At 47.5% G+C, this 24833-nt stretch overlaps 1 protein-coding gene across 3 annotated transcripts in view; it reads right to left on the bottom strand.

The window, feature by feature from the left end:
• Window positions 1–24833, bottom strand: part of SLC25A36 (solute carrier family 25 member 36) — a 1333693-nt gene that overhangs the window by 507049 nt on the left and 801811 nt on the right. For all 3 annotated transcript variants that reach the window (XM_069213671.1, XM_069213670.1, XM_069213672.1), the window contains one exon: window positions 355–644. In XM_069213671.1, coding sequence (XP_069069772.1) covers window positions 355–644 — 290 coding nt within the window. The remainder of the gene's footprint in view (window positions 1–354; window positions 645–24833) is intronic.

Consider the following 24833-nt stretch of genomic DNA (forward strand, 5'->3'; position numbering starts at 1 on the left):
AGATGACGTTCATGGCATTACCCTTTTCGGCGAAGTGAGGAATAGGTGGATCTAGTAGGGGGTTGATGCAGTGCTTGACTGCATCTGTGTGTGTGTGTGTGTGTGTGTGTGTGTGTGTGTAATTTTCGGTACAACTCAAAACTTATACACTTCCCACAGTTATAGGTTTCCCTTGCATAACACATTAATACGATTTTAACAATTTCGTTTAAAATGCAACTGACATGTGGGTATACTCCCAGCATAGATAAAACCCAGGTTGCTTGTCAGAACTTCACCTCACCACTACAGGTGAAAGTGGTGCCATATTTAGAAAACCCAGCCTATTATTCAAAAGAATAAATGTAAACTCACCATGTGGATATGCAACTGATGTGGCACAGGTTTTGGAGGTGGCAGCAGCCAACATCATTCCAACAAAGTCTGATGCTTCCTTTACAGACTCTTCATCACTATCCATAGTGGAGGCAGCTTTCTGCTGCAATAGCTTCCTCTTAATACTTTCATAAATAACAAAATGGATAACAGTCTCCGAGATGCCTGCATAAGATGCAGACATGCCTCTGTAAAAGCCTTTCACTCCATCAGCCTTATACACTTTATGAACACATTCAAAAGCACTCATATGCTTTTCGCTGCGATTCCTGTGATGAGAGAAAGAAAAAGGAAATTTAAAATAGTCATCCATTTGGAAGAATTTATACAATGACTATCACTGCAGAAGAAATTGCTTAAACATTTTCTGGGTCAACTTTCGATTCTTCAAGTAAATCTCAGCCCAAAGATCTGCATTATTCCTTGCTTACAAAATACACCAGCCATAACTTCACGGAGAACAGTACAACACTGTATTGCTGTCTTGCTATGGGATATGCAAGCACCACACGTGAAACTGTAGGAAAGTACCCGCTTTTTGGCATGTTACCCCCAATTTCTGCCTGATGTCAGTGGTTTTTTTACTGTGTCACTGGGATCCTGCTAGTCAGGCCCCCAGTGCTTATGGTTTATGGCCTGCTTGTCAGTGTGTTTCACTGTTTTCTAAATTGTCACTGGAGTCCTGCTAATCAGGACCCCAGTGCTCATGCTCTCTCTGTTTCAAAATTTGTCACTGCATACTGGTGACTCAGTATTTCACTCCAAATTGGAATACTGGTCCCCCCTTATAAGTCCCTAGTATATGGTACCTAGGTGCCCAGGGCATTGGGGTTCCAGGGGATCCTTATGGGCTGCAGCATTTCTTTTGCCACCCATAAGGAGCCCATACAAAGGCTTCTATAGGACTGCCATTGGAGCATGTGTGAAATAGGGCATGCACTATTTCACAGCCATTTTCACTGCACCCGGCCACTTATAAGTCACCTATATATCAGGTCTTCCAATCCTGAAGGCTGGGTGCAAAGTAGCTTTGTGAGAGGGCACCCCTACACTAGCAGCAGTGCCCCCAAGTCATCCAGGCCCATTTTCCCGGACTTCGTGAGTGCAGGGACGCCATTTTAAGTGTGCGCTGGACATAGGTCAATACCTATGTACAGCTTCACAATGGTAACTATGAATATGGCCAAGTAAGGTGTCTACCAACTGGGAATTGTACCCCAATACTGATTCCAGTATTGGTTGCATGGTCCCATGCACTCCGGGGGCTCCACCATGGACCCCCAGTACTACCATACCAGCCTTCAGAGGCTTTCACTGCAGCCCCAGCTGCTGCCACCTCACAGACAGGCTTCTGCCCTCCTGGGGCATGAGCAGCTCAATCCCAGGAAGGCAGAAAAATGCATTTCCTTTAGGAGAGGGGTGTTACACCCTCTTCCTTTGGAAATAGGTGTTACAGGCATGGGAGGGGTATCTTCCCAGAGCCTCTGGAAATGCTTTGAAGGGCACAGGTGGTGCCCTCCTTGCATTATCCAGTCTACACTAGTTCAGGGACCCCCAGTCCCTGCTCTGGTGCAAAACTGGACAAAAGAAAGGGGAGTGACCACTCCCCTGTCAATCACCACCCCAGGGGCGGTGCCAGGAGCCCCTCCAGAGTGTCCCTGGGTTTTGCCATCTTGGATTCCAAGGTGGTGGGGCTCTGGGAGCATCTGAGTGGCAAGTGCCAGCAGGTGAAGTCAGAGATCCCTCCTGATATGTGCTTACCTGGTTAGGTGACCAATTCCCCTCTCAGGGCTATTTAGGGTCTCTCCTCCGGTTGTTTCTTCAGATTCGGATTGCAAGACTCCAGCAGGAATCCTCTGCATCCTTTACTTCATCTTCTACCGACGGATCAACCGCTGACTGCTCCAGGAACTCTACAAAACTGCAACAAAAAAGCTAAGACAACTTCTGCAACATTGGCATTGTATCTTCAGCTCCTGCCATCAACTGCAACAGTTTTCAGGTTGTGCATCCTCCGAGGACTGCCTGTCTTCAGCCTGCACCAGAAGAATCGAAAGAATCTTCCGTGAAGTGAAGGAGTCACTTCCCTGCTTCAGCAGGCACCTCTCTGCAGCGACGACCGGTGGCTTGGGTCCCCTCTCCAGATGACAGGCGTGGATCCAGCAACACGGGTGGTAGACTAAAGTGACTCTGGAAGTCCCAACTTCCAGCTTTCCAACTTTGGTGGAGGTAAGAGCTTGCCTCCCCATGCAAGACAGTACTCCTGTGTGTAGGAGGCTGGCCTGCTTTGAAGTGGGTACCTTGGCAACTGGACATTACACCAGACCCAGTTATCCCTTATTGGTGAAATGTAGTAGTGTTCTAGCAGCTTAGGCTGATAGAGGTAGCTATAGCGGAGCAACTTAGGCTGAACTAGGAGACATGCAAAGCTCCTGCAATACCACTTATGGTTACACAGTACTTATACACAAGTAAAGACAATACTCAGTGTTACCAAAAATAGAGGTAGTTTATTTGGGTGACACAAGGCCAAAAATATCTTAGAGGCAATACTCCTTCTGGAGGTAAAGTATTATACACAATATATACACTAGACACGAAAATAAGGTAAGCAATTAGACATAGGATAATGCAAACAATAGGAAGTGCTATAGAATGCAATGAGAGAAAATAGGTATAGGCGCAACACAAACCATATACTAAGAAAGTGGAATGCAAATCGCAAATTCCCCCCTAGACAGGTGTATTGTGTGCAGAATCGCTGGGAGAATAAGAATACAGTAAAGGTAAGTAAATTACCCCACCCCAGAGCCCAGAAAAGCAGGAGTAAAGTACTGCAAGTTTCCTTAGGACACACTACAAGCTGTGATTAGAGTTACTGCAAGAACCAAGGAAGACTGCAAACAACAAATGGTGGATTCCTGGACCTGAAGACCTCCAAAGGAAGGCGACCAAGTCCAGAAGTCGGAAGAAGTTCCACGAAGGACAGGAGCCCCTGCCAACCCAGAAGAGGGTGCAAAAGAAGAGTCCCCGGTTGGACGAAGACTGCAGAAATGCACCCAAGGAAGATGTCAGCGGGTTCCTGCGTGATGCACTGGACGTCCCACGGAGAGAAGTTGGATGCAGGCGAGTTTTGGCGCTGGATTCCTCCAACAAGCCTCTGTTCCGGAAAAGTCGAGTTTTGCCTCAAGTAGGCGCTATCTGGACTCATGAGGGACCTGGGGGCCTCAACTCTGTGTGAGGAGGAAGATGGGGCTCTCAGCACTTCAGAGAGCCCTCAGAGCACCTGATAGCACCCACGGGAGCCCCAGGACACGAGGACAAAGAAGGTGCAAAATGTGGTTGGTGAGGCACTACAAAGGAAGGTCCCACACCGCTGGAGAACAACTCAGCGAGTTGAGCGTCGCAGGATAGAGTGCTGGGGACCTGCGCCAGGCTGTGCACAAAGGACATTTGCAAATAGTGCACAGAGGCCTCAGGAGGTGAAGAAGACGGGGTGCACAGCGGTACTGTCGTTCTTGGGGAAGGAAAGGTCTTACCGCCTCCAAATTGGGAGAGCAGGACCTCAGGACAGTCTGTGTCGATGGGGTCCATCCTCTGTGTTCCAAGGAGCACGCTCGTCGCCAGGAGAGGGGTCCAAGAGAACCCATTGTCGACTTAGAAGGTGCCTGCTTCAGCATTGGAGTGTCTCCCTCACCCCACGGGAGATTTCTTCGGTCCTTCTGGCACTGGGTGAAGACAGGGAGTCCTCAGAGTGTGCACAACGTGGAAACTGTTGCAGTTGCTGGCTGGAGCTGAAGTTGCAGAGGAAAAGTATCCCTTCTGAATACTTTGTTGCTGTTACAGCGGTTCCTAGAGCGGGCTGCGGTTGATCCGAGGATGAAGTAGTAGTGGCAGAGAATTCCTGCTGGAAACGTGCAAGCAGAATCTGAAGAGAACCCACAGGAGAGACCCTAAATAGCCCTGAGAGGGGGATTGGCTACCTTATCAGGTATGGACCTATCAGGCGGGGTCTCCGACGTCACCTGCTGGCACTGGCCCCTCAGATGCCTCCAGAGTGTCCCCACACCTTGCAAAGAAAGATGACTGAAGTCTGGGACACACTGGAGGAGCTCTGGGCACGATTCCTGGGTGGTGATGGACAGGGGAGTGGTCGCTCCCCTTTCCTTTGTCCAGTTTCACGCCAGAGCAGGGACAACGAGTCCCTGAACCGGTGTAGACTGGCTTATGCAAGCAGGGCACCATCTGTGCCATTCAAAGCATTTCAAGAGGCTGCGGGAGGCTACCTCTCCCAGCCTGTAACACCTATTTCCGAAGGGAGAGGGTGTAACACCTTCCTCCCAAAGGAAATCCTTTGTTCTGCCTTCCCGGGACTGAGGAGGGCAGAACCCTGTCTGTGAAGTGGCAGCAGCTGTAGCTGCATCGCAAGCCTCAGAGAGCTGGTTTGGCAGTACTGAGGGTCCATGGTGGAACCCCCAGGGTGCATTGAATCGGCTCCCCAATACCAGATTTGGAATGGGGGAACAATTCCATGATCTTAGACACCTTACATTGAGATATTCGGAGTTACCATTGTGAAGCTACATATAGGTATTGACCTATATGTAGTGCACGCATGTAATGGCGTCGCCGCGCTCACAAAGTTTCGGGAATTGGCCCTGAACTATGTGGGGGCACCTTTGCTAGTGCAAGGATGCCCTCACACTTAGTAACTTTGCACCTAGCCTTCATTAAATGAAGGTTAGACATATAGGTGACTTATAAGTTACTTAAGTGCAGGGAAAATGCCTGTAAAATGTGTTCACTATTTCACGCAGGCTGCAGTGGCAGTACTGTGAACGGGTTTGTCTGAGTTCCTTATGGGTGGCAAAAGAAATGCTGCAGCCCATAAGGATCTCCTGGAACCCCAATGCCCTGGGTACCTAGGTACCATATACTAGGGACTTATAAGGGGGGTCGAGTGTGCCAACTGAAATTGGTAAATGAAGTCACTAGCCTATAGTGACAAATTTAAAAGCAGAGAGAACATAGGCACTGAGGTTCTGGTTAGCAGAGCAGAGCCTCAGTGACACAGTTAAGCACTACTGAAAACACACATTAGGCCACAAACTATGAGCACCGAGGTCTTGGTTAGCAGGATCCCAGTGAGACAGGCAAAACACATCGACATATATGTTTTTATCTATGAGCACTGGAGTCCTGGCTAGCAGGATCCCAGTGACACAGTAAAAACACACTGACACACACTCACAAACAGGCCAAAAGTGGGGGTAACCATGCTAGAAAGAGGCTACTTTCTCACACCGTGCACCGCGTCACTTGCAGTTGCCAAGGCTTGTGTGCGACCTTCCCAGAAGTTCTTCGTGCACAGCACAGCTTAGGCCCCCAGCACTCCATTCTGTTACGCACAGCTTCTGGCGTTGGAATCCTTTCTGTCGTGAAACGTGAGCCTCCATTTGCACCTTCTTTGTTCCTGTGCTTTGGGACTCCTGGGCCCGCTGCCTGGTCTTCTGAGGGCTCTCTGAGTTGCTGAGAGCCCCCTCTGTCTCCCCCTCTTTCGTAGAGGCCACCAGGTCCCGGGCAGCGCTATTGCCTGCTAACCGCGAGCTTCGCATGTCCCAAGGCTTGGTGGCAGAATCCAGCGACGCAAACCAGACTGCATTCATCCATCCGACATGGGACATCTTCTGTACCAACAACTTCTAGAGTGTTTTAGGAAACTTGCTGTGTTTTATTTCTGCTTTCCTGGGCTCTGGGTTGGGGTACTTTACGTACCTTTGGTGTTTTCTTACACTCCCTGCGCCCCTCTACACACTACACCTGCTTAGGTGGGAATCCGACTTTCGTATTCCACTATTTTAGTATATGGTTTGTGTTCCCCATAGGCCTATTGCAACTTATTGTGATTTTCAGTATTTGCACTGTTTTCCTACTGTGTACTTAACTGTTTTTGGTTAATATTAGACTTGGCATCATTGGCATGATCTCCCCTAACTTTTGCCTCTACTTCACAGGTTGTTTTCTATGTGCTGGACTGTGTTTTTGCTGTTTTGTTTGCTCTGGACACTTTACCACAGCTGACCAGTGCTGAAGTGCAAGTTTTCCCTGTATAAATTGTATGTGTACATTGGCTTATCCATGATTGGCATATCTGATTTACTAGTAAGTCTCTAGTAAAGTGCACTAGATGTGCCCAGGGCCTGTAAATCAAATGCTACTAGCGGGCCTGTAGCACAGGTTGTGCCACCCACCTTAGTAGCCCTGTAAACCTCGCTCAGACCTCCCACTGCAGTGTCTATGACGGTAGTTTTAAACTGCCACTTTGACTTTGCATGTGTACCCACTTGGCAGGCCTAAACCTTCCGTTTCCTTACATGTAAGATAGCCCTAAGGTAGGCCCTAGGTAGCCCCATGGGAAGAGTGCACTGTATGTTTAAGGTAGGACATATACTAAAATACTGCCAAATTCGGTTTTCACTGTTGTAAGGCCTATCTCTCTCTAAGGTTAACATGGGGGCTACCTTTAAATGTGGTTAAAGTGTAGATTCCCTTTGGGAGCAGATAGACATGTGGAGTTTGGGGCCCCTAACTCACAATTTAAAAATACATCTTTTAGTGAAGTTGGTTTTTAGATTGTGTGTTTGAAAATGCCACTTTTAGAAAGTAAGCATTTTCTTGCTTAAACCATTCTGTGACTCTGCTTGTTTGTGGATTCCCTGTCTGGGTCAGTTTGACAGTTAGGCTGTTTGCACCTCTCCTCTAGACAGTGACACAAAGGGAGCTAGGTTGTAGCCTGCATATCCTGATGAGCCATCTGGGCTGAGGGGAGGGGAGGAGTGGTCACTTACACCTAAAAGGGCTCTGCCCGCCCTCTCACAATGCAGTCTCCAACCCTCTGTTGGGTGTCTGGGGCCTGGCCTGGGCCTGGCAGCATCTTGAAAACAACAGAGACTTCTCTTTGAAGTAGGCCTACTTCAAAGGCAGATATAGGTATAAGAAGAGCATCCAAACCCCTGGAAATCAGATTACTTCTGTAACCAAGAGGAACCTCTGCCAAGGAGAAGAGCTGGAAAAGCTGGAGGAGGAGTACTGCCCTTTTGCCTGTTACTGTGCTTTGCTGGGTTGGCCTGCAGTAGCTGCTTCTGCCTGAGAGAGGACAAAGACTGACTTTTGTGTGACTTCCCACTGGTGAAGAATCTCCAAGATCTTGAAACTGAGCTTGCCTCCTGTTGTTGAAGTCTCAGGGACAGCAAATACTTCTCTCTGCCAGCAGTTGGGCTTTCTGCTGAGAGTCCTGCCTGCCAAGTGGTACCCTAACCTGTCTCTGGGCCATTGAAACATACAGCTGGTGGAAAAGGACAGAAATCCATGCAAAGACCGATGTGCATGCAAAGTTCCGACGCACCACCCTTTTCGCGGCTGAAAAACGATGCACCGCTAGCCTCGCGGCTAAAATCGACGCTCCACCTGCATCGCAGATGGGAGATCAACGCAACACGGCTGGAGAAACGATGTGCAACACCTGCAGCAGCTGCTGTTAATGACGCAAGCCCTCACGCAGTGCGGTGTCTTGACACCGTGCAACCGGATTTTGACGCAACATCGCTGGGCGCGGAAAATGAATGCTAAGCCTGCCTGGACCCGAGGTACTCTTGCGGAGAGGAACAACTATGCACGCCGACCCGAGGAAGAACGACACACGGTCTCGCTTGCGAGTAAGAAATCGACGCATCGCTGGCCTTTTCTGATGCACACTCGCCTGTGCGGTGTTATTTTGGACGCAACTCAGGTACTTTTTCAAGCTAACAGTGTTCTCACTGTTTTCTAAAGGACTTAAGACTCTTATTCTTTAAACATTCATAACTTGACTTGTGTATGTTGGATTTTTGTCATTTTGGTCTTGTTTTGTTTAGATAAATATTACTGAGTTTTCTAAACCTGTGTTGTGTCATTTTGTAGTGTTTTCACTGAGTTACTGTGTGTGTTGGTACAACTACTTTACACATTGCTTCTGAAGTTAAGCCTGCCTGTTCGTGCCAAGCTACCAAGGGGGTGAGCGGGGGTTAACGGAGGGTGATTCTCCTTACCCTGACTAGAGTGAGGGTCCTTGCTTAGACATGGGGTAACCTGACTGCCAACCAAAGACCCCAATTCTAACAGTTACTAGCGTATATATTGTGTGATTTACTTACCTCCTAAGGGAGTATAGTCTCCAGAGTATTTTTGGCATTGTGTCACTAAAATAAAGTACCTTTATTTTTGTAACACTGAATATTGTTTTTCATGTGTGTGACTACTGTGTGACTACAGTGGTATTGCAAGAGCTTTGCATGTCTCCTAGTTCATTCTTGGCTGCTCTGGCTACAGTTACCTCTAGATAGCCTGGCTTCTAGACACTGACTACATTTCACTAATAAGGGATAACTGGACCTGGTATAAGGTGTAAGTAACTTTGGTACCAACTACAAACCAGGCCAGCCTCCTACAGAAATACAATGTGAATGTTGTATGGCTTGGCAGCACTCATTACGCATACTCCAGAGTGTTGGTAAACAATGCAGTAGTACAACAATAATGAAAGCCACAATCAACTCAAGCAAATAAACTCTGACTAAAATGACTGCCAATCTGAAAAAGGGTGTGTAAGATGTATTTGGTCATAAAACTAGAACATGGAGTTTGGCTCTGAAGATCAACTACTTGTAACACAACTCAGCATAATAACTGCCACAAGAGCATGTGAAAATAAGCCTTATTTTGTGATTCAGTTTGGTGAGGCAATGGTAGGTGACCTTCTACAAAACAATTCACCATGCTAAATGGTGAGATAGGGATTAGAGGGTTGAATCTTGGGCCAGATTTGATCCCTATAAATCACACCAAACCTGAACGTTTCCCTTAATGGATGAGAATGAATGTGTCATAACTCATTTTTTTGTAAAAACAAACATCTCTGCAACTCTCTTGTCCTCCTCTTTCATGCTTGACATGCTCATTTTGATACACAGGACTGTGCAGCATATGCTCTGAACTTATTAGTAGCTCGCAATAACTAAGTCACTCACAAAGTGCAATGTGACGGTATTAAGACAAGATTAGAAAACACTGAGGTCTGTTTTTTCAACTGATACCTCTACTTAGTGATTCAGAGGTAATATCACAAAATGGGAGCCACTTAAAATGTCCTCTGTGTAGGAGGCTGGCCTGGCTTATAGTGGGTACCAGAGGTACTTACACCTTGTGCCAGGTCCAGTTATCCCTTATTAGTGTAGAAGAGGTGTTTCTAGCAGCTTAGGCTGATAGAAGGTAGCTATGGAAAGCAGCTTAGGCTCAACTAGGAGACATGTAAAGCTCCTACTATACCACTGGTGTCATATGCACAATATCATAAGAAAACACAATACACAGAAGTACTAAAAATAAAGATTCTTAATTTTTATGACAATATGCCAAAAGTATCTCAGTGAGTACCCTCAGTATGAGGATAAGATATATGTACACAAACCAAAATTATGCAGGTAATAGCAAGAAAAGTAATGCAAGCAGTGTAAAGTTACAGTAGATTGCAATAGGAGCACCTAGGTATAGGGGCAACACAAACCATATACTCCAAAAGTGGAATGCGAACCACAAATGGACCCCAAACCTATGTGAGCTTGTAGAGGGTTGCTGGGACTGTAAGAAAACAGTGAGGGTTAGAAAAATAGCCCACCCTAAGACCCTGAAAGGTAGGTGTAAAGTGCACCTACTACCCCCAGAGAGCACAGAAGTCGTGATAGGGGGATTCTGCAGGAAGAACAAACACCAGCAATGCAACAACAGTGGATTTCCGGACCTGAGTACCTGTAAGACAAGGGGACCAAGTCCAATAGTCGCGACAGTGACAAGAGTGGGCAGGAGCCCAGGAAATGCCAGCTGAGGGTGCAAGGAAGCTGCCACCGGTTAGAAGAAGCTTGGAGTTCTGCAAGAAAGAAGAGAGCTAGGAACTTCTCCTTTGGAGGATGGCTGTCCCACGTCGCGATGAAGCTTGCAGAGGTGTTCTCACACAGAAAGACCGCAAACAAGCCTTGCTAGGTGCAAGGGTCACAGTAGGGGTTTTTGGGTGCTGCTGTGGCCCAGGAGGGACCAGGATGTCACCACTTTGAGTAGGAGACAGAGGGGGCGCCCAGCAACTCAGGGAGCACTCACAGAAGCAGGCAGCACCCGCAGAAGTACCTGAACAGGCACTTAGAAGAAAAGTGAACCAGAGTCCACCCGAAGTCACAAAAGGGAGTCCCACGACGCCGGAGGACAACTCAGAAGGTTGTGCACTACAGGAAGGAGTGTCGGGGACCCAGGCTTGGCTGTGCACGAAGGAAATCCTGGGAGAGTGCACAGGAGCCGGAGCAGCTGCAAATCATGCGGTACCCAGCAATGCAGTCTAGCGTGGGCAGGCAAGGACTTACCTCCACCAAACCTGGACTGAAGAGTCACTGGACTGTGGGAGTCACTTGGACAGAGTTTCTGAGTTCCAGGGACCACGCTCGTCGTGCTGAGAGGGGACCCAGAGGACCAGTGATGCAGTCTTTTGGTGCCCGCGGTTGCAGGGGGAAGATTCTGTCGACCCACTGGAGATTTCTTCAGAGCTCCTGGTGCAGAGTGGAGGCAGGCTACCCCCAGAGCATGCATCACCTGGAAACAGTCGAGAAAGCCAGCAGGATGAAGCGATACAAGGTTGCTAGTAGTCGTCTTGCTACTTTGTTGCGGTTTTGCAGGCGTCCTGAGCAGTCAGCGATCGATCCTTTGGTAGAAGGTGAAGAGGGAGATGCAGAGGAACTCTGGTGAGCTCTTGCATTCGTTATCTGGTGAGATCCCCAAAGCAGAGACCCTAAATAGCCAGAAAAGGAGGTTTGGCTACCTAGGAAGGAGGATTGGCTACCAAGAGAGGTACGAGCCTATCAGAAGGAGCCTCTGACGTCACTTGCTGGCACTGGCCACTCAGAGCAGTCCAGTGTGCCACAGACACCTCTGTTTCCAAGATGGCAGAGGTCTGGGACACACTGGAGGAGCTCTGGGCACCTCCCCTGGGAGGTGCAGGTCAGGGGAGTGGTCACTCCCCTTTCCTTTGTCCAATTTCACGCCAGAGCAGGGCTGGGGGATCCCTGAACCGGTGTAGACTAGCTTATGCAGAGATGGGCACCATCTGTGCCCATCAAAGCATTTCCAGAGGCTGGGGGAGGCTACTCCTCCCCAGCCTTCACACCTATTTCCAAAGGGAGAGGGTGTTACACCCTCTCTCAGAGGAAGTCCTTTGTTCTGCCTTCCTGAGCCAAGGCTGCCTGGACCCCAGGAGGGCAGAAACCGGTCTGAGGGGTTGGCAGCAGCAGCAGCTGCAGTGGAGACCCCGGAAAGGCAGTTTAGCAGTACCCAGGTTCTGTGCTAGAGACCCGGGGGATCATGGAATTGTCCCCCCAATGCCAGAATGGCATTGGGGGGACAATTCCATGATCTTAGACATGTTACATGGCCATGTTCGGAGTTACCATTGTGACGCTGTACATAGGTAGTGACCTATGTACAGTGCACATGTGTAATGGTGTCCCCGCACTCACAAAGTCCGGGGAATTAGCCCCGAACGATGTGGGGGCAACTTGGCTAGTGCCAGGGTGCCCACACACTAAGGGCCAGATGTAGGTAGGGAAAAATTTGCGACTCGGAAATTGCGATTCTTTGCGACTCGCAATTTCCGACTCGCCAACTGCAATGCAGGTAGAAAATGTGAGGACAGTTTGCGACTCGAACACGGAGTACCACCGCAGATAGCGAGTCCGCTGTTTGCAAGGTCGCTTTTTGAGACCGCGCAAAAAACGGATACGCAATTTGCGAGTGGGTGTCACAAATTGCGACTGTGCAGAAAATTGAATGCAGGTGCTGCAGAACACTCTGGAAAACACTTCCTGGCTCATGATGATGACATCACAGCCAGGAAGTTTACAAATACACCTGGGAGGAGGGAGGACCACACCCATTTCAACTTCAGCACAGCAAACAAACAGAGCTCATGCAACCATGGCTGAAAACCCAAGGAAGAGGAAACTTAAGTTTGCTGAAAAAGAGTTGGAGGTGCTGACTGAGGAGTGCTGTCAGCACCATGGCCAGTTGTTTGGCAGGGCAGCCCTCACCATGGCAGAGACAGAGAAGAGAAGACTCTGGCAGGAGATCCAGGACAAAGTCAACTCCCTGGGGGTCAGCCACCGGAGTGTGGAAGAATTGAAAAAAGGTGGTACAACCTGCGCTCCCGGACCAAGGAGAGGGTGGCAGAGCGGCTCCGGGAGATGAGAGGCACAGGAGGGGGACCATCGACAGTACCACCACCCACACCCCTGGAGGAAAGGGTAGAAGAGACCCTAGAGCCTGAGGCTGTAAGCGGGATGGGAGATCTGGACACCTCTGAGGCAGGACCATCAACCGGTGAGTACCATGTGACATGCATGTGCCCTCATTAATGCCATACCCCCACCCACCTTGTACACAGGAGCATGCACAACCAAAATAGCTCCATTTCAGAGTAGCAAACACCAGAATGATGCATTATGGGCAATGTAGTCAAGTAGGCAGTTCATAGGCAATAGTTTATTATGAAGTTGATAACAGATAGTAGATACTGACAGTGTGTTCCCTATGTCCCACAGGTCTCCCACAAGACACCCCCACCAGCCCAAGCAGCCAGGGGCCACTGGTCAGCCAGCAGGCACATGAGGGAACAGGACCAGCCACCACTGCGACCTGCACCACCGACACCATGTCCCCTCAGGAAACATCTGTTGCAGTAGTGGTGTGTGAGCCTGCACCAAGTACGAGCCAGAGTGCCACGGGAGACACCATCCTCAGAGCGGCAGGCAGAGTCAGGGAATGCCTCCACATCACAAACCGAGGCCGCACTCCTATGGGGTCAGCGCCTGCAAACACAGGAATTAAGGAGGATTAGTGGGGCATTGCGGCGCATGGAGCGCAATTATGGCAACAGTATGCAGCTGGTACATTCAGAGTTGCAGGTGATCAGTTCCAACATGGGTGACCTTGCACTCTCCATGCGCCAACTAGTGGCAGGACTGCTAACGCAGACTGAGAGTGCACGGCGAAGGAACCGCCAGCTGCTGAACCACCTGGACAGGATGTCCTCCTCAATAGTAAGGCTGGCTGTGAACACAACAGGTCTGTCTAGGCGCACAGTCAGCCTCCAGGTGGACATGGGCCACTTTACTAGTGACGTGGCACTGGGACTGGGCCGTCTCAGCCATGCTATAGACCTCAAGGAGGCACAGCAGGTGGGCAGGGGCACAGGCGACACGCCACAGGACAGTGAGGAGGGCTCCACTGTCAGCAGTGTCTCTGCCGGTGACACCAGGGTGCTTCGCAGTGGAAGCACAAGGCAGGGCACTGCTGACCCCCCTAGTACCAGCCATGCTGGCCGAGCCCGCCGTAGGGTCTGAGCTCCACACAGTCCTGGGGTTGGGGCACATGACGTCAATGTGTCCCATGCCAGGTGGACTATTGAAGCCCCTGAACTGTTCCTATTGTACATAGTTTTTTTGTTTGCACTTATTAAATCACTTGTTCTTTTCACTTAACACATGGCCTCTTTGTGTGTTACATTGGTGAGTATGGTAAAAGTGAGCACATACCTTCCAAAGTATTGGTTTGCAATGTGTTCCTGTCTCAGTCTGCCTTGATTTGCGATGCTCCTATCCCCATGATGGCGATGTGGTAGCTCTTGCTCTTCATCCTCAGAATCTGGGTCTTCAGGCGTGAGAGGTAGCCCACATCTGGTGGCAATGTTGTGCAGTATAGCGCATGCAACAACTATTTTGAAAGCTGTTATTGGGGTATACTGGAGGGCACCTCCACTTCGGTGGAGGCATCTGAACCTTGCTTTCAGCAGTCCAAAGGTAAGTTCGATGATGTTCCTGGTCCTCTTATGTGCACTGTTGTATCGCCTCTCGCAATCATTGCTGGGTGTTAGGTACAGAGTTAGTATCCATGGTCGTAGTGCATATGCACTGTCAGCTGTTTGGCACAAAAAGTACAATGTTAGCAAGGCATGGGTGGTTTGCACATTGACCTGTGTGTATGTCTGCAAGGTGTATTCAGCTCTACCTAGGAGGTATCCGTCTCCAAACTCCCCACGTTCCAGGCGTTGGTGTATCCCACTGTGCCAAAAAATGTAGGAGTTATGAGTACTGCCTGGAAATTTAGCAACCATGTCAGTGAAGACATAATGGGCGTCACATACCACCTGAATATTGAGTGAGTGGGTACACTTCCTATTGCGGAACAGATATTCCAGGTTTGCAGGAGGGCATATTTGTATATGTGTCCCGTCTACACACCCTATGACATGGGGGAAGTTGACAATCCTGTAAAATTCCAACTTGGTGCTGTTGATTTCTGCCTCATTCCTGGGTAGGTATATGTATCGGGACATGTGTGTGAGTAAGGCGTCTAGGAATGCCCTAAAGAACCGTGAGAGTGCACTTTGGGATACCCCACCTGCCACAGCAATGACCCCTTGATAGCTACCCGAGGCCAAGAGGTGCAGTGAGCATAGCACTTGCACATGCGTAGGGATGGCGCAGCCGCGCACAGTCTGGCGTTCTAGCTGTGGTTTGAGTAATTCTATTATATCTAGTATAGCTGCGCTGCTAAGTCTATATTTATCATATATTTCCTCCTCAGTTTGCTGGAAGAGTGTCTGCCTTGTTCTGTATATCTTCTCCTGTCTCTGGCTCCTCCTCCTCCTCTGCTGGGCGGCGTTGGCTCTCGTCCTCACTGCTATCAGGTATATCTCCGCCATCTTGAGTAACCCAGATGCCTTCTGGGTCTCCTTTTATGCTTTGGTAATGGTTACCACCTGCTCTGTGTTAGTGGTAAATTGGAAGTGCAATAAATGGGCTTTTTGCGACTAGTCGCAATTTGCGAGTTGCTATTGCATATGGTTTGCGACTCGCAAATTGCGACTTGCTATTTGCGGGTCGCAAAATGGGGTCGCAAATTTTGCGAGTCAGTAAGGGCTTGCGTCACATTTTGCGAGTCGGAAATGGGATTTTTGCATCCCATTTCCGATTTTGCGGGGTCGCAAATTGCGATTTGGGCCATTTGCGACTCGCCAAAGTTTGCTACATCTGGCCCTAAGTAACTTTGCACCCAACCTTCACCAGGTGAAGGTTAGACATATAGGTGACTTATAAGTTACTTAAGTGCAGTGGTAAATGGCTGTGAAATAACGTGGACGTTATTTCACGCAGGCTGCACTGGCAGGCCTGTGTAAGAATTGTCAGAGCTCCCTATGGGTGGCAAAAGAAATGCTGCAGCCCATAGGGATCTCCTGGAACCCCAATACTCTGGGTACCTCAGTACCATATACTAGGGAATTATATGGGTGTACCAGTATGCCAATGTGAATTGGTAAATTTAGTCACTAGCCTGTTAGTGACAAATTTGGAAAGCAGAGAGAGCATAACCACTGAGGTTCTAGTTAGCAGAGCCTCAGTGAGACAGTTAGGCATCACACAGGGAACACATACAGGGCACATACCTATGAGCACTGGGGCCCTGTCTGGCAGGGTCCCAGTGACACATAGACTAAAACAACATATATACAGTGAAATATGGGGGTAACATGCCAGGCAAGATGGTACTTCCCTACACTCTGGCAGATATTTTTATTTCTGATAGACCCAAACCTGCAGCGACGGGATGAAAGGATTAATTCAGGCTTGATTCTGACTTCAAGGTATTTTTTACAGAAGTTTTCAATGTATTTATGCAGCACAATATACATAACATACCACAACAAGATTAAAACATGAAAACAAAGTTTAAACAATTGCAACAGCATTTTTAATATTCAATATCGGATAATGCACATTTATTCGAAGTAGTTCAACCCATATTTTATGCCTTACATACAATTAGTTTGAAAAAAAAAAGGGAACAAATTCAAACAAGCAATAATAATGCCCTTATTATTCTATTTTTGAGGATCAGGTAATACAAGCAAGCAAAAAGACTCCTTTCTTTGGGGACCAGTGGACGACAGACTATTATCTGAAGAGTGCATATTGTATGAATGGAATCATCATGATAAGACTAAGGGGAGCCAAGTTTGCAAGCTAAAATCAGTACATGGATCAATATTGTGGTCAATTTTCAACGGAATCCCTATTCTCCAATCACAGGCTTGAAACAATTCTAAACTGTGCTTGCCAATGGACATTAAAGAGATTATGAATTGGTCCACACACCTTAAGTTATAACAAATCATTGTTTATCCATGAGTCCACAAAGAAAGGGATTAGTAAGTGTTATATATTATATAGCCAAAGGAGGAAAAGTGGTAAATAAATACCACCTTATTTTTAAAAAACAGTCCAGAGGCCAGCACTACTAAGAATTAGGAACTGATTTATGGCCATTTGGGGTATCTTAATTTATATTTTATATATATCGGTCAGAAGCTCCAAGGGTACTTAAATGTCAAAAGCCTGTTTTGCTATTGCATTCAAATAGGGCAGTCCCTCACTAAATCTTCTAATTATAATTTCAGCAAGGTATGCTAAATCAGCAACTGATCCAACTGTAACATGAGTGGCCACTTGTGTGTTTAGTTGAATTTTATGGCCCACTTTGTTAACTTTCATTTTGTAACTCTATGTGCAAATTAATGAATTTATTCCAACAGCCATGGTGAGCATGACCTGAATAATCTAATCTCTTTGTGGTCTACGATTTAAAAGCTGTTATTATTATTATTTTTTGTTTTTGGGGTGGGGGAGGCACCATTAGGAGAAGCGGGACATGTGTGTACCTGTAAGTGGTCCGCAGGTTTAAGAAATTTTTACAACCCCACGTCACATGTTCAGGAGTGAAGAAAAAGAGATTGCTCGATTTGTGACGGCAGACCTTCTAACGAACCAAGTAAGCCCCGGGTGTCACACTTATTGCTGCAAGTGGTCTAACCTTTCACCGCTGCCTGCCAGGTTCTCCACCCCGAGAATACTACAGCTGACTATTTAAATCGAAGAATTCTATATCAGGACCGGATGCGAGGATTATGCAGTCCTTTCTTCACTTTATTAACAACAGCAAGTTCAAAATTCAAACATGATCGAGAACAAAAATAAACTTCAAGCCCCATGATGCCCACAAGTAACAATGGCAACCCATAACCAATCCAATGTCCATAACGAGGAGTATATAAGTAACTGACAATCACAGTCCTTCCTCTTTCTTCACTGCTGCCCGTCAGTTAAGTCCTCGATCCTTCTCGTTTTTTACTATGGGCGTTTTGGGGATTTCCCTGTGTTGCAAGCGCTTGCCGTTGTTGCTCTTTTTCTGCATTGACTGCTGTTGTCGGTACGAGAGGGGCATTCCTCGCATACCAGACATTCCAAACTTCGCACTGTAGATTTTTGCCCGAGCACGTGGTGCGGTGACGCACTGTCACCGCTAGGGGCGCGTGTACACGCTCATCCACGATCGTTTGATTCAGAGCTTCACGCGCTGTATTCTACGACCGCGTTAGAGCCTTTCAGGATCCCGCCCTCGGGTATTCCTGATTTTATGGCTTCCAACCCTCGCCTACACAGCGTTGCGGTACGAGCCCTGCATTCTACACTCCCTTAGGGGAACCTTTATGGTTTGTGTTGCTGGGAAATTTTCAATACGGTTTGACGGAGGCGAGGGGGCTGCCCTGTTGCAATATTTATTGTGCTCTCACCCCTTTTTGCATTGACACCCCTCTTGGGGGTAAGTGGCATATTTGACTGGTCTGGCCCTGGGACCTTGCTCCCTTTATTTGTGTTTCTAGTGCTTTTTGTGGTGTACTTTGGTATTTCCTTAATCTAGGATGTCCTCGTCCACTCCTTCCATGGACTCTTTTCTGGACCACGCCTATGCTCCAACTTTGGGGACGGAGGAAGTCTGGCCTCCCCAACGCCATCTTCCCGAAGGCATGGACAGTTTACTTTCGCAGGCGGTGGCAAAAGCACTTGCACCCCTGCAGGATATGGTGGATAAGCTTATGGACAAAGTGTCCAATTCGTCAGGTGTTTTGGGAGATTTGGACCCACGGGCTGGTACCTCAAAGACACCTTCTTCCTCCCCATTGACTTTGCCACCTTGGTTGCTTCTCCCCTTAATATGGGTAAGTACAAGCAACTACCCCTAATCAACGGTGTTGAGGTTGAGGCCTACAGGGACACAGGAGCCAGTGTAACTATGGTAATAGAGAAACTGGTTCACCTACTTGGTCAGCAGTACCAAGTGACTGATGCTCACAATAACACACTTAGCCACCCCATGGCTGTTGTGAATCTCAACTGGGGGGGGGGGGGACTGGTCCAAAGAAAGTTGTGGTAGCCACTGAATTACCTGTAGATTGCCTACTAGGCAATGATTTGGAGACATCAGCTTGGGCTGAAGTGGAGTTGGAGGCTCATGCAGCAATGCTGGGCATTCCTGGGCAAATTTTTGCTTCAACCAGGGCTCAGGCCAAAAACCAAAAGGACAGGGAAACTTGTATCCTGGAACAATGGACCAAGTGCTCCCAAAAGCTAGGGGTAGGAAGGGTAAATCCTTGCCCACTATCCCTCCCTCTCCAGAAGATTCCCCTTTTGAGGAAGAGGAATCATCTCCCTGTGCAGAACCCACACCAGATGAGCTGGCAGCAGACACTGCTGAGCTTTTGGGTGCAGGGGGGCCTGCTAGGGAAGAGCTGACTGTGGCACAGCAAACCTGTCCCACACTAGAGAGTTTAAGACAGCAAGCTGTCAAGCAGCAGAATGGGGATGTCAGTGATAGCCATAAGGTGTATTGGGAAGTCAACTTCTTGTATACTGAGTCAAGGGACCCTAAACCTGGAGCTGCCAGGAGATTGGTCATTCCTTTGCAATACAGAGAGTTTCTTCTTACCTTGGCACATGAAATTCCCTTGGCTGGGCATTTGGGCCAAAGTAAAACTTGGGACAGGCTTGTTCCACTGTTTCACTGGCCTCATATGTCAGAGGACACAAAATAGTTGTGTCGCTCTTGTGTGACCTGCCAAGTCAGTGGCGAGACTGGTGGCACTCTAAAGACCACCTTAATTCCACTTCCTGTGGTTGGGGTGCCCTTTGAAAGGGTATGAGTTGACATAGTTGGCCCCCTTGACCCTCCAACAGCTTCAGGAAATAGGTTTATCCTTGTGGTAGTGGACCATGCCACTAGGTAAACTGAAGCCATCCCCTTAAGGACCACTACAGCTCCTGCAGTGGCAAAGGCCCTCCTGGGAATCTTTTCCCTAAGGAAGTGGTGTCAGACAGAGGTAGTAACTTCATGTCTGCATACCTCAAGGCAATGTGGAAGGAGTGTGGTGTAACTTACAAGTTCACTACTCCTTATCATCCACAAGCAAATGGTCTGGTTGAGAGGTTTGATAAAACTCTCAAAGGGATGATAATGGGACTCCCTGAAAAACTCAGAAGGAGATGGGATGTCCTGTTGCCTTGCCTCTTTTTTGCTTACAGAGAGGTACCCCAAAAAGGAGTGGGCTTTAGCCCCTTTGAACTCCTCTTTGGGCACCCTGTGAGAGGTCCCCTTGCACTTGTTAAGGAGGGTTGGGAACAACCTTTAAAAGCTCCTAAACAGGACGTTGTGGACTATGTACTTGGCCTAAGATCAAGAATGTCTGAGTTCATGAAAAAGGCCAGTAAAAACCTTCAGACCAGCCAGGAGCTGCAAAAGCAGTGGCATGACCAGACGCTGTCCTGACTCAGTGCCACCCAGGACAGAAGGTGTGGGTATTGGAGCCTGTGGCCCCCAAGAGCACTCCAGGACAAATGGAGTTGACCCCATCTAATTGTTGAGAAAAAGGGTGAGGTTACCTACTTGGTAGACCTTGCCACTGCCAGGAGTCCCCTTAGGGTGCTCCATGTCAACCACCTGAAACCCTACTATGACAGGGCTGATCTCACCCTATTCATGGCAACTGATGAGGGACAGGAAGAAGAGAGTGACCCTCTCCCTGATCTCTTCTCCACCACTGAAGCTGATGGCTTAGTGGAGGGAGTAGTACTGGCAGATTGTCTTACCGTAGAGCAGAAAGATAACTGTATAAATCTTTTAAGTCAGTTTTCTGAACTCTTCTCACTGATACCAGGTACCACTACTTGGTGTGAGCATACAATCAATACTGGAGACAGACTACCTGTCAAAAGTAAGATTTATAGGCAGCCTGACCATGTCAGGGACTGCATTAAACAAGAGGTTCAGAAAATGTTAGACTTAGGAGTGATTGAGCCTTCAGAAAGCCCATGGGCTAGCCCAGTGGTGCTTGTCCCTAAACCTCACAGTAAAGATGGAAAAAGAGAGATGAGGTTTTGTGTTGACTACAGAGGGCTCAGCCAAGTAACTAAAACAGATGCTCACCCTATACCCAGGGCAGATGAGCTCATAGATACACTGGCTTCTGGCAAGTATCTAAGCACTTTTGATCTAACTGCAGGGTATTGGCAAATTAGGTTATCAGAAGATGCAAAACCAAAGACTGCATTTTCAGCCAATGGAGGGCACTATCAATTTACTGTAATGCCCTTTGGTCTGAAAAATGCACCTGCCACTTTTCAAAGGTTGGTGAACACAGTCCTGCAAGGGTTGGAAGCTTTTAGTGCAGCATATCTAGATGATATAGCTGTCTTTAGCTCCACCTGGGATGATCACCTGGTCCACCTGGGGAAAGCTGTGGAGGCCCTGCAAAAGGCAGGCCTCACTATCAAGGCCTCAAAGTGCCAGATAGGGCAGGGGAAAGTGGTTTATCTGGGCCACCTGGTAGGTGGAGAACAGATTGCACCACTGCAGGGGAAGATCCAGACCATTATGGAATGGGCTCCCCCTACAACTCAAACCCAGGTGAGAGCTTTTTTAGGCCTCACAGGGCACTACAGGAGGTTCAGTAAGAATTATGGCTCCATTGCAGCTCCTCTTAATGACCTCACTAGTAAGAAGGTGCCTAAAAAGTTATTATGGACAGCTAGCTGTCAAAAAGCTTTTGATGAGCTCAAACAGGCCATGTGCTCTGCACCTGTCCTAATAAGCCCTTGCTACTCCAAAAAGTTCATAGTCCAGACTGATGCTTCTGAATTGGGGGTTGGGGCAGTGCTATCACAGCTTAATACTGAGGGCCAGGATCAACCTGTTTCTTTTATCAGCAGAAGGTTAACCCCCAGAGAAAAGCGTTGGTCTGCCATAGAGAGGGAGGCCTTTGCTGTGGTCTGGGCACTGAAAAAGTTGTGTCGTAGTTTGGAGTCTTGCTCTAGGCAAGACTGCTGATTAAAGGATGACAGTACTTTTGCTTGTAGGCGACTATGCCTATCCTACAACAAGTCGCAACTGTCGTCCCAACCTTACCGGCTCACTAGCAGCACCTCACCAGAAACACAATAGTAAAAGGTGATTTGTGGCAGCCTTTACGCATGGATTCGAGAGTAAGACATCTCAGGGAGAGTCGTGATTAAACGGAGATTACCCCTTTCTCACAGATATATCATGTCTCATACAAACACAGGCAATGACAAAGATGCAGTAAAGTTTCAATCGTTTTTATTCAACATAACTGCAATTTGCGATAAGTTGCATGGGCTGCAATGATTAGGATAATGAATAATGCAAGGAATAGAATTGTGAAGACAAGGGTCATTATTACAAACACCCCCACCATCTTGCAATGCATAGAAAAGACATACAAGATGTAATATGTCCTAATACCTCAAAGTGAAAGGCCTAACCTCCTACCTAAAGGACAGCTGGGTTTGCTAAACTTAATCTGCCAATGCCATGTCCATGAGAGGAGCCCCCAACCCTCGTTACCTTGGAATGAGGTCTCTATCTCAGACTCCGCAGGGACACGAAGACTGGATCAGCGTCAAGACGACTGCAGCATCGATATCAGCGATGGTGGCAATGCCCTCTGGTCGGAATCCCTCTGATTATCTGTCTAAAGTGCGATATATTTATACAGATCTTCAAGGACCCCTGAAGAAGGTGTATTCCCAAACAATAGATAACAGACATGCTTGGTACGGCAATTAATATAAACAATCCCGCGAAATATAGAGATAAAAGTGTGAACGCCTACTGTTTGTTTGTCTTTGGTGCTTGATCTTGACTCCTTAGCGCGGTGACACTGATAATGTAACTCATAACAAGTGGCCTAACTCTAAACAAGGCAGCCATTTTAGAAGAAATAAATATTTAAATGTGCTAAGACAGAGCAAGCTAAGTAGGTTAAAAGTCACTAGGTGATGGGGGCACGAGCCTGCAAGCCAAAGCCTAAGCTAACTACTGTTATCCCATTAAAACGAAGCAGGATTCACTATACCCTCCCCATTGCCGTAACAGGTCTGACAAAGGTATAGGAACCCAAACGCTAAAATTGCTCTGAACTAAAAGCTAAAAGCATAAAAAATCAGCTAAAAAATCTTTAAAATGTGTTAAAAAGATAATAAAAACAATCTCACTAAAACACATACAGAGATGTTAATGTCAACCATGACAAGCACAGCGTGCCAAAGCAAGTTAATTGAAGTATACAATTTGAAAACGGGAATGGCAAATCAAATCATCAAATTATGTGCTCTACGCATGATCTTGAAGAGTGTCATCGAAGTCACCAACCAAAGACCTAAAAAATGAGTCAACATCATCTGATGTAAAATCGAGTGCTGGGCGGACAAACGGATCCACAGAGCAGTAGTGAGCAGTATTTCCTGGTGTAACGTTACCCGTTGCAGTGTCCTCATCCGTGGTAGATCTCAAAACGGAAGGCTCATAGGTGGCCTTGCGAAGCAACCTCAGTCTCAAGGGGCCTGACGGTGTATGAACCCTGATCGGGGACATCAGCCGTGCGTGGTCCACAGGAGATGTCGGTGCAACATCAAGACAGACCATAGACAGATGTTCAAAGAGACACCATATGCAGCGGAAGACTGGTTGTACGCACCAGAGAAGGGGCCGAAATGACAATGACCAGTCATGCTCCAATTCCACCAGCAAGGGTGCACCAAAGACCTGAACCATGCGCTCATGACACAGTGGAGTGGGTGGGAGTGGCTCCATTGTCCTACGTTGCTGGAAAGAAACAACCACTGCGAATCAGAAGAAATAGCAGTAGTAATCCGCCAATCAAAGCCAAAATAATTGGAAAGCCACCACACACAATTGAAAAGAGCGAGTGGATGGCTGATGGGATTACTCTGAAGACAGTCTGGAAGATGGATACAAAACCAGACCCGACAGCCTTAAAGAAGTGAACAATCCCAGTAGTGCTTGAAGCATTGAATATTCTGGATACCAGTTCTCCAAAGTGCTAGGGGAAGTTGGTATTTAATAGGGATTGTATCTCAGCATATGATCTCGCAATATGGAGAGCATACGTCTCTTTTGCGGATGTCAAGACGACCTGTTTTTGAAATAATCGCGCCTTTAGCCTGCCCAGCTTGTCATAGTTCACATTAATAGTATTTATGTGGGGCCACATGTCAGATACTTTTATCTCTTGTGTGGGGGGAAACAAAACATGTACCCATTGCTGGCACAGCTTTCCTACACTGTATGTTGTAACTATACCTGTATGTTGACCCGATACAAAGCAAGGGTATGGCCTGTTAGTGAAAAAAAAACCTGAGGAGTTCAAAAAGTGCGCCTGACACCCTTTTGTGTCAGTGGGCCATATTAACCACCCGCCGGGACGGGAAAGTGAAGAATTATAAGTACCAGCCTTGACCACTGCATCTAACTTGTCCTCAGTGATATTGAGGAAGTATTGCCAATCTTTAAACTTTGCAGGGGTTGGAATACTGGGCGGGTTTAAGTCTTTAATTTTTGCTAAGCCCAGACACGATGTCTGCTGAATTGTGTCATTTAAGAAAACCATTTGTACAGGAATCAGGCATGCTCGGAATAAAGCCTCCCTACCCTTTATCTGCCAATCTTGTGTTCCCCATACACTTTTCAAATCAATAGTGCTATTCCAGTATTCGTAACCTTCAACTGCGAGCCGGGAAACAAAGGGATCTGAATAAATCATTTTTGTATCAGTTAGCAAACTTTTCCTTATTTGTACCAGAGGTATTTTAAAATAATATGACTCTGCTTTTGTTCTGTCATGCCCAGAAAAGTATGTACATTTATCACTATAGTACTATGGGCTCCCCACCGGTGGTGTAGAACAGTGTTCCCACTGTGTGTGGTTTAATACCGGCCTGTATATAGTGGCACAGTGTAGGTAGTAATGTCCCCAATTGTTATAGCAGAACATTTCCCCATAATTCATTGTATATTCATATACATCATCACTTTCAGAAGCGGAATAGTCCTTCATTTCAGTTCGCATGGAATCAACTGTTTGGACATCCCAATCATCAGAGACAACATCAGGTGTAATT

The sequence above is a fragment of the Pleurodeles waltl genome, chromosome 11, assembly GCF_031143425.1.
Source record: "Pleurodeles waltl isolate 20211129_DDA chromosome 11, aPleWal1.hap1.20221129, whole genome shotgun sequence".
In the NCBI taxonomy this organism is placed as follows: domain Eukaryota; kingdom Metazoa; phylum Chordata; class Amphibia; order Caudata; family Salamandridae; genus Pleurodeles; species Pleurodeles waltl.